A 10,761-nucleotide genomic window follows, 5' to 3' on the forward strand; every position below is an offset into this window, starting at 1 on the left:
AGAGAAAGGGGGCATTGCGATTTGCAAAAACGAGAGAAAGAGAGAAATAGGCACTGCGATTCGTGAGAACGAAAATGGAGAGAAAAGACGTGAGGAGGAAAAATGAGAGTGAGAGAGAGAGAGAGAGAGAGAGAGAGAGGAAAAAAAAGGCCGTTGCGGGATTAAAATACTATAAAAAACACATTTGCTTGATGAATAGTAACCCTTCAAATTTGAAGGATGCTATAGATTTACTGTAGCTCACAACTTCCCATTTATCCATTTGATGAATCCAATGCAGCTGGATTTTGATCAAATTTTACATTTAATTAAGCTTTTGATGAAACCAATGCCAATGCTCTCAAACTTGCCATTTTATCGAGTTGGCGAACCGAACATCTAATAACCCGGCATATGTCGGTTCGGGTCCGGTCACTTAGGCAACTCGGTTTGCTGAGCCATATGCACATGCCTACTTACAAATAAGTTGTAATTTAGGGTATTCTATTTAGTGCTACATGTACTTATATTTTTACTTACAAGACTCATTTTATTAGTTTTCTTTTAAAATTTAAATTTAAAATTTTATAATTTTCAACATATCAATGATTGACATATAGAGAAGTAAGTTTTTTTTATTTATTTTTAAGTTCATTTAGCATTTTCCAATCTATTTTTTATGTCATTAGCATGCGGGTCTCAATGGAGGAAAAATAACTGCATTGTGTTAAAAATTTAAAGAGGGATGCTACTTATCATCTCATACCACACATTTTACATATTTTTAAATTATTTTTATTTTATTTTATTTTTGTTAAATTAATTGAGTTATTCTACTTATTATCCATACATTACATACTTGTTATAAGAAAAAAAAAATAGATGTAATATATGACGTGTGAAGATAATAAGTATAATTTATTCAAATTTAAAATGTAAAGTATACGAATGAGACCATATTTTTTAAAGAAAACTCTACTCCTACATTGGGGAGTCATTGATTTTTTTTTTTTATATTGTCTTTTTTTTTTTTGCTTTTTAAAGAATCATTTTTTAATGAGTTTCTTATTTTTATTTATTTTTTAAAAATATTTAAGGGACTAAAAAAATGCTTAAAAAAATTTACACAATGATGAAGAATTTCGATAACTTTTATCTGTAGGTGTAGCATCACCTATTTTTTAATGGAATAATGCTACACGTAAGTAAGTATAGTTTTACACATAAATATTACACGTATTGAGTAGAAGTTCTATTTTATCAATATTTTATACTTTTAATGGCTAACACATTAATACGTATGTTTGTGTAGATAAATTATAAATATAAATAGTATTTTCCTTTTTAATAACATCTATTCAATAATTTTTATCAAAATTAATTCAAACACACATATATTTTTTATTTGAGAAAAGAAGTTTTAAACTTCAAACCTCCATTTTAAAAGTCAGACATCATGCCAGGCCATGTAATGTTAGCATTCAAGCATATATTATAACATCTATTCAGTATATTTTTTTCAAAAAGTAAATTAATTTATACATTTTAAAATTATAAATATTATATATATATATATATATTTAAATATATTAAAAAATTCTAAATATCTAAAACAGCCAAAATTAAACCACGGAAAAGAAGTCAACCATTACGCCGAAATGTTTATTTACTGAAAAATATCTTCACCTACCTATTAGCTATTTTGCCCACGCGGCGACCAACCATAGATTAAAAGTTAAAGTGGGAGAAAAACGACAAAAAAATCAAAAAACGAAAAAAAAAAAAAAAAAATTCTTGCAAAGTTCATTGCATTCGCTTCTCCCCTGACCATAGAAATTCCGATCACCGGATATATGGCCCGGTGGACGGAGCTTTGAACCAATAAAACCATCGTGTATCCTTTAAAACCACGGAAAACCCTACCTGCTTGGGGGTTTGGATGGATTCCCTGGAGGTTTCCTCCGCCGACACCGAGAAGAAGGGATTCCCCTTTTTGTTACTGCGGTTTTCTCTGGCCATTCTCTTTCCTCTCATTAGTTTCTTCGCCCTCTCGTTCCTGTTCTTATTTACGACGATTTTCGTGGCGAATTCATCGGTTAGCAGCCCAATTTCCGTGCCTTCCCAGTGCAAGATAGTCTCCAGCAGTGAGTATTCTATTTTTCCCCCAAAATGTATTTTTTTTTCCTTCTATTTGCTTTGGTTGCTTAAAGAGTGCTCTTAAGCTAAAGAAATTTGATTTGGGATTCTTTTAAAATTTTGAGTTCGTCGTGCCTTATTTGACATAGATATGATTTCATGATATCTAATCATGTACCATTTCAATGGCCTTAGTTTTCCGGGAAGCAAAGGCATCCATATATATATATATATATATATAAATATACACATAATCATGAGTAATGCTAGTTGCAAGCCATCGTGGAGGATACACTCCGTGTTGTTGAGATGCCATGATTTGACTTGCAAGAAAATTTGATAATTTAATTTTAAATTTCTCTTAGAAATTAAATCATATCATGTCAATAGTATAGAGAGTGTGTCCTCCACACCAAGTTGTAGATATAATTTTCCCATAATCATTGTTAGTGTGTTGTTATACATACTTGAAAAATAATTGTGGAGTTTCTTTTGAACACGAGGTATGGTGACAGTTTGATTTTAATTATTCAATGCAAAGGGGATGTAGAATAATGTAATACTAGAATCCTTCTTTTGCAATGTATATTATGATTTAGTAGATTTCATGCTATCTGGAATTGGGCAAGAAACATTAGTAAACTTGTCAGACAATGAGATATAGAGAATAGTTAAGTTATATGTGTCCTAAATGACTTTATAGCTGTTAACACAAGACTCTACTACTATTATAGCCATACATCTGCTGTCATGGACTTATTGAACCCTTTTCCAGAACCTCTATATTTCATCAATACTCATTCAGCTCCATGGTATTTCTTGCTCTCTAATCCTTTCCTTCTTTTCATTTTATTTTTAACTTTCTCTTTTTTGGTTGGAGTGTGCGGGGCTGTCTTTTCTTGGCGGAGGTATAATTATCCAGTCTGAGGGTTGAGTTTGGTTTTAGGAGAAGGTTTATGCAAGCCATCTATTTGCAATCATCCAGGAAATATTATGCCGAATTAACAATATTTTAGGGCTTCTTGTCATTTGTGGTGGTATCTTATATAACTCTTAAGTTTTGCTGGACTATTGATGTGTTAATTACTTACTGTCTCATGAATTTAAATGTTTTAGATTAAATTAATGCCTGCTATATGTTGCCTATTATTGTTATTTATCTCTTTACCTGTGTTTGTGACTATCTGATTATTTCTTCCTTTAGACCTGCTCCATTTTCTCATATTGCTTATGCTGTTCAACTAATTTTACTAAACACTTCAAATATCATGTTTTACATAATTTGATTTCTGAGCTTGTAGAGCTAATATTGGATCTTATGATGGGATATGGAATATGTGACACCATACATGTACAACTTCTGACACTTTCAACACCTCATCAGATTCAATGGGCGTTACTTGTTGATTTTTTTTGCCTTTTTCAAGAGTGTGAAAGATAATATAAAAAAATCAGAATTTCATTAATGCAATAAAATTTGCCGTTATTTGTAATACGGACAATTTTCATGACCTGCTTGTATCCCTCACTAGTACCTAGATGTAATTAGGTTTCATGAGCTGTTTGTATACTTCTGGTGTACTCTGTTACTATCATTATTTCAATAAAATTTACTCTGTTACTATCATTATTTCAATAAAATTTACTTTTACCTATCAAAAAAAAAAAAAAAAAAAATTGCCGTATCCAATATTGACTCTGCTTGAGTGAACACATGCGATGTCTTTTGTGCTTGTTCCATTATCTTATTTTGTTGTGAGTTGCATTATTTTTTATGCTAATATACTTTGTAAGTTTTATTTGATTAAAACTTTAGTTAATTTTGAAATTTTAAGCATCATGTGTGTTGTACTTAAATATATTCTGCTTGAAGGTGTGGATCTTAGGTCCTCTAAGGTCTGTGAACTTGGACTGTTCAATTATAAAGCCAAGCATGTGTTTTACCCCCTCGAAAGGAAGTTTCGATGCCGTTATGATTACTATTGGGCTTCAGTATTCAAGGTAATTGTCACTCGCCCTTAAAGTGTTCATTTTTAGTAATATCCCTTCATTTAAGTATTATTTTACCAAGTAGTTGCACCAATAGAAGCAATTTTTTTTTTTCCCCTTTTGTTACAACATTCTTGAACAGTTATTGTATTTGCTCTGTCTTGGACATTTTAGTGGAGTATCAGTAGCTACTAATTCTCAAATCCAACATGCATTTCTCAAGTGATGTTTCTCAAGTTGTTTCTACCTCACTGGATTTACGGTAGTTTTGTGTACTGAAACCCATGATGTATGGTAATGCACGAGAGGGTCTCAAATTATTGCTCCCTGTTGGTTCTGTTGAGCTTCATAGGTTGGCTATCATTATTGGATGCCCATGACCTACTAGGTCTCCTTCTGGAAGCATCTTTCAAGGAATATGTTATTTGGTACAGCATACTGGAGAAGATGGAATATTGTTTGGCTGGATGGAGTTGTTTGAATTTTTCTAAGGGTGGTAGGATTACCTTGATTAAGAGCTCCTTGTTGAACTGGCCTATATATTTTATGCTCCTATTTCCTCTCCCTGTTGGTGTAGCAAATCGGTTGGAGAAGTTACAATGGCACTTTTTGTGTAAATTGGTCTGGGCAAGGGTCTACTCCCAAGTCCCAAGTCTCAAAGGGTGGTTTGGGGAATTGTAACCTAATGTAGTTTAACTGAGCTCTTCTAAGGATATGTCTTTAGCGTTATGCATGTGAGAGAGAGTTTTTGGAGGATTGTAGTGGATGCTGAATATGATAGTTATGGGATAGGTCTTTGGAAGAATATTAGGTATTGGTGGTGTTTGCTCAATTTGTAATTTATGGTCAGAGATGGATTGAGGATAAGATTTTGGCATAATTTGTGGTGTGTGGATAAAATATTAAAGGAAACTTTCTGTAAATTATGCAGCTTCACTTGTTTTAAGTAAGCTTCTGTAGCAGACAATTTACACTTTCTTAGTTAGTTAACTCGAGGCATGTGGATTTTTACGAAGCGACACAAGATTGAGAGGTGGATATTCTTCGTTTTGAGACCGTTTATATGCCATTTGGCTGAGACAGGGTGGCGAGGATAAGCTTTCTTTGGCCCCTTCAAAGCTTGGGGTGTTTGATGTGAGATTATTTTATAATGTGTTATCTTCCCATGATAGCGATCCATTTCCTTGGAAGAACACGTAGGCGGAGCAAGACTCCATTGGGAGGGGCCTTCTTTGTTTGGACAACTGCTTTGGGAAGGTTCTCACCTTGGATAATTTAAGGAAGAGGGAATATTGTTGTAATGGATTGGTGCTGCATATGTAGAGGAATGGATAGTTGATTGATCATCTTTTATTGCATCGTGAGGTGGCTAGTATTTTATGGAATTCTATCTTTAAGTCATTTGGGTTATGCCATTTTGGGTGGTAGATGTTTTGGAGTGTTGGAAATGGAAGTTTTCTTGTTCTCAAAGTGAAGGATTGTGGAAGATGGTCCTGCCTTGCTTGTTGTAGTGTATTTAGAGAGAAAGGAACAACCAGAGTTTTAAGGTGAGCAAGAAGAGGATGGAGGAACTAAGATTCTTTTTTTTTTTTATTTCCTCGTTCTGGTTAGGTGTATCTCATGTATATGTCCTACTAGGTAAACACCCTTTGGATTATTAAAAAATCTTAACTTATAAAAATATTGCAATTCTAGGAGATACTCTTATATACCTATTCATACTGTTTTCCTTTTCCAAAATCTATATACAATTAATAAAAAAAAGAGATACAGGGTAATGCAGAATGTTTAATTACTTGAAGAGGACTTTGGAAATTAATGCTAAGTGATATCAACGTCAAGGTTGTGTGAAGATGCATTCTGAAAAGGTAAATGCCGGTGCTCAGTTTGCGTCATTGATAAGTTGGCTGTTGCTACAATAATCACTTAGCTTCTAGAGTGCTGGAAATTACCGATTTAACTTAGGCCTACTGTGGCTACTATTTGATATTAGTCTTAACAAGTCTGTTTTCAACTTGCTTTCAAGTATCTTGGTGATGCGGACTTATGGATTTAAACTACTAAACATCGCCAGTTTACTTTAGGGACCCAGGGGGTTTCCTGTGTGTGTGCCATTCAATTTTTTTAATCAATTACACTTGGCGATGCATATTATTGGCATGTATGTCTAAATGAGTGTTTGTAAACATAGGTAAACTGCATTAGTCTAACATCAAGGTTTCTTTGCAACATTTTCAGGTGGAATACAAAGATCATTCTTTAGGTCAGACACGATTGGCATCGGCGGAAGCTCCAGATGAAGCCCTTCCTCTTAATTGTAGGCCTAATTTTGGTGCTGCATGGTTGACCAAAGATAAATTCAAGGTAGGAGTGCAATTCTTCTGGTCTCAGTCATGATGTAGTACAGGCTTGAACTTATTATCATTCTGGTGAAAATGAAAAATTCATATAAATGAGTTACTAGATTTAGTAAGATGTTAAAAGATATGTTTCAACCAATTTTATTTTTCATTTTTCCTGAAGTATATCATAATTAGGAAAATTATATTTTGCACCTCTGAACTACTAGCTCTTTCTTGATTTGCATCATAAACTGCCACAACCAATTTGCACCCTAAACAAACTACCAAATTTTTTAAATTTGGACCCTTGATTGAAATATTACTGTTATGACTGTCATTTGTTTTATTTTGCATTGATTTAACTATTAGATCTTGACTGAGGTGCAAAATTGCCAAAATTTAGTGGTTTAGGGTGCATGTTGACAGTTTTGGTAGTAGGGTGCGAATTTCAAGACAATGACTTCGGGGGTGCAAAATATAATCTCCTTTTTTTTTTTTTTTCCAATAAGTAAATAGGGATTTTATTAATGATTAAATAGGAAGAAACTCCAACACACAGGATGCATACATAAAATTTACTTAGCCTTGCAATATATAATTTCCCTTATAATTAGTATATTATTGTAACCTTTTCTTTTAGGTGAATAAAACTTATGACTGCTGGTACACATCTGGGATATCCCAAGTGAGCTTATATCAGTATGGTTTTTTTAATTGCCAAGCAAAAGATCCATCTACAATTGAGATGGTTAGGCGATATTCCATCTTGTAAGTAGATTCTGTCTTCAACTTTATTTTCCAATAATTCTTTTTGTGCTATACATGGCTAGTTTTGGATGGGGTTTTCTTTTATATCTGAATTCAGGTGTTCTAATCTGATAGAATTTAGAGCCATAGTCTACCTTTGCAACGTTGAGTTTTCGGATCTGGATCTTTTCCTTTTGATTTGGAATGGACTCTGCCCATCTTAAAAGCAGGATTTTGCCATGTCAGAAGACAGCTAAATTTTGCATTTTTTTGCTTGTTCTTTTTTGGGTAATTACAATTTTTTGCTTGTTTAATATTAGAAAACATGGTCGTTTTATCTGTGGACTGAGTTTGTAACAACACTAGAGATGGACAGACTCTGAATTTGTAAGGATGAGGATCTCCTTGGCTTTTAGATGGAAATTTAGTAGAAACAATCACTATATCAAAGTTCTGAAAACTAATTACCAATAGAGAGAAAAATTAAAAACGAGGAATCCATTTTTTCTTCTGATAGCCTTACTTTTTTGGCAAAGGCCCCCTTCCCTTCAAAGTCCTCTTAAACAATAATCTTCCACAACAACCAATTCGCCTGGCAAGTGGCAACTCCTAGGGCTGCAACATCTCACTGTATTTGTTGTGGTCATCTTTATATACATCAATAAAAGATCTGTTCCTCTTCCTTGTCATGCCCTTCAACAGCAACACATTCCTCTGATTTATCTAGCAGTGAAACTTTCTGGAAAGTGTGGACTGTAAGTACGATCAATTGGGTGGGCTCTGAATTCACAAATTGCATCGTCCTCAACTCTCTCTCTCTCTCTAAATGTTGCTGCTAACTTTGTCAAAGGCATAAATGGCAGTGTTTTGTTATATTTAACCACTCGCTTGGTGTGGCTAAATTAAGTGTGTTTATTTACGAACACATGATATGGGAAAATCGTGCTGTCTTGCATGTACAGTGTGCACAATTCATTTACAGTCAAATAGAGGGTGGACTTTGAATATGATGCATGGTGTGTTAGAGATATATCTCTACAAGTCATGCTTAAAAAGTCGGATATTCATTTCTACAACAACTTTTTATTGCGATAGTGAGGTAGATACGCATTTCTTTTAGCAATTTAAAAACGAAGGACATGACAGATTTGGAAGATATAATTTATGTGAGCATAATGGGGTAGATACACATTTTCGATTTGGGATCATCATCCAAATATCTTCCCCTTTTCTTCTTACCATTTATTTGGACTGTTTTGTTTGTCTTTTGTCTTAAGCTCTATAAAGGTTGAGAATTGAAATTTTTTCTGTTTTGAGCATGCTAAATCTTCCTTATACATATCTCGTTTGTAAAAATGATAATTTATTTTATATTATTATGTTCAATCAAAGACTGAAATTTTAAGTTTCTCCTGAAAGTTAGTCCACTCAATTTTTACATTATGCTTTGAGCATCTCCTATTTGGTTGGAAATATCATAACTAGCCCCACAATTTTTTTTCCTTGGTGATGATTTTTCTTTTGGTGTTAAACTTCCAGACTACTATATATATTATATTTTTCTTCAATCAGATTAAGATTATCTTAATCGATAATTTTTCCTGTTTCAACTCCATCTCAGTTAAAATAATTCCAAATAAATTGGGATCGACAGAATTTTGCCCTATTTAACTTCTAGTTTCATCTAAGTGACTGCAGAAGTTACTTAAAAAAAAAAAAAGTGACTGCAGAAGCTCTCCAATACGGTTTGTCTCATTTTGAACTGATGTGCTGAAGGCCAGCCATTCTAGGAGACACAAGACTGTTTGACGAGATTCTTCAGATGTCACACGGCCATCTAGATTGGGCCCCCATTCCCACTTCCCCCCACATGAAAATTTAAAAAGTAGTTATAGCTGTAGGTTTAGATTCTGATAAAAAAGAAATGGACTTGAAAGAAAAATCTGGTTAAAGAGGGTTGTCATACAATCACTCCCTGATATTATCTATGATCTCCATAATGGTTATCTCGCATTTCATGTAAATAAATATGTTTGTAATACCCTTAGGTAGGAGAAAAGGATCATGTATGCATGGTTTGTGTGTGTATGGGTCTTCAGGGCTTCTTCCACACTTATTTTATCATTTGTGGTGCTTTAAAATGTCAGATACACAAAGATATTACAGTCCTGGATTTCCAGCATGGGAAGAGAGAAGTATTTGAGGTTGGAAATGGTAGCTGGAGTTGTTACTGGTTTTTTGTCTTCCTTGATCTCCATAAGCTTTCTTAGGCTTATACATCAAATGAAATTATGGTTACTTCTCATCCGTGCACCAAGGGCTCTCCTTCAGGTTGCCAATACAGCGCGCTTGAAGCGTGCTTCTTTTCTTGTTGTATACTTCTGTTTTGTTGGTTGGCTTGCCATCCAGTATGGGGAAAAGCTCGGGCTTCCAGAAATTTTTACAGTTCTGAAGTCTTAGGCGGTACTTTTTGTTCCCCCTCTACAATACTGGACTTGCAGCAACTAATATATCATCCCTTGTGCAATGTTGTACAATTGAGTGTTATACAATTTATTTGACTCTTGATATGTAGCACAACGACAACTTAATGTATAGGTTTCTTATAAAATAAGAAAGCCATCATCGGAAAGTTTAGTATTGTATCGAATGGGCGTGATGTGGTTTGATAGATTTTAGGTTCAAGTATGTGTTCCTTTAGTTCACTTTTTTTTTCCCTGGCTATTTTGTAAGATCAATAATGCTTCGAAAACTTCCACATTCTGATGCGTGTTACTGAAGAGGTTCAATTGGATTTAGCGACATTGACAACCCGAGTAAGATGCATTCGTATAAACAAACTTGTTTCCACGTTGGGGGTCTATACTTGTTAATGGGGTTTAATGCTTGTCAGTGGTATGTATTATCCTTTTAATAACATTTGTAACCTTTTTCTGCTAATACGAGTATATAATCTTCCCTACCCTATTAAACTTTATGTTGATAAATCCGTAGTTCTAGAAATCCATTTCAGATAATTGTATTGGAATTAGGATGATTTTGTGACAAAAGACCCAACAAAAGGCAGTCTCAGACATAACATTTTTTCCTTTTTTTAAATGTGTATGATTGTGTGCTTTTGGTGGCACGAATCTGTTATAGGTGTCCAAGATAGTGCATCAAAATCTTCTCTTTGCACCTCAGACATGCCGAGTATTTTAGAGATTTAGCTATCTTTACTAGAATATGCTACAGTATACAATCACCTGACGACATAAACCGTCAAGAGCTTGATGCTTGGCAGTGTCTTGCTTTATTTGATACCATCGAAGCTTGGTGTATCCTGGTGCATGCTGCTGAAGTTACAAAATAGGATCAAAATCGGGGTTAGTGTTTTCGAGGTAAAACACCCAGAATCACATTCTTTTATTTTTTATTTTTCATTAGAATAGGCACAGCTCAAGTAAAACAGCAAAGGAAATACCTACTACACTCTAGAAAGCAGGAAACTAAGACAGAAACAGATTCAGTACATTAGCATCATTCCTTACAAAGATCTTAGCCCACAAACTCAAAGTAGAACACCCAG

General features: G+C 34.0%; 1 protein-coding gene across 2 annotated transcripts; it reads left to right on the forward strand.

The window, feature by feature from the left end:
• The first annotated feature begins 1,683 nt into the window (after positions 1 to 1,683).
• Positions 1,684 to 10,754, forward strand: LOC121235236. 2 transcript variants are annotated; one of them, XM_041131560.1, is made up of 5 exons: positions 1,684 to 2,123; positions 3,989 to 4,116; positions 6,343 to 6,468; positions 7,087 to 7,214; positions 9,993 to 10,754. In XM_041131560.1, the coding sequence occupies exons 1-5, from the start codon at positions 1,919 to 1,921 to the stop codon at positions 10,105 to 10,107; spliced, it is 702 nt and encodes a 233-aa protein (XP_040987494.1). In that variant the 5' UTR covers positions 1,684 to 1,918; the 3' UTR covers positions 10,108 to 10,754. The 2 variants fall into 2 exon arrangements, with proteins under 2 accessions (XP_040987494.1, XP_040987493.1); XM_041131559.1 differs by lacking the exon at positions 9,993 to 10,754 and adding an exon at positions 9,341 to 9,838 and having other exon boundaries at positions 1,685 to 2,123.
• Positions 10,755 to 10,761: the final 7 nt, after the last annotated feature.

The sequence above is a fragment of the Juglans microcarpa x Juglans regia genome, chromosome 6D (genome assembly GCF_004785595.1).
Source record: "Juglans microcarpa x Juglans regia isolate MS1-56 chromosome 6D, Jm3101_v1.0, whole genome shotgun sequence".
Lineage (NCBI taxonomy): Eukaryota > Viridiplantae > Streptophyta > Magnoliopsida > Fagales > Juglandaceae > Juglans > Juglans microcarpa x Juglans regia.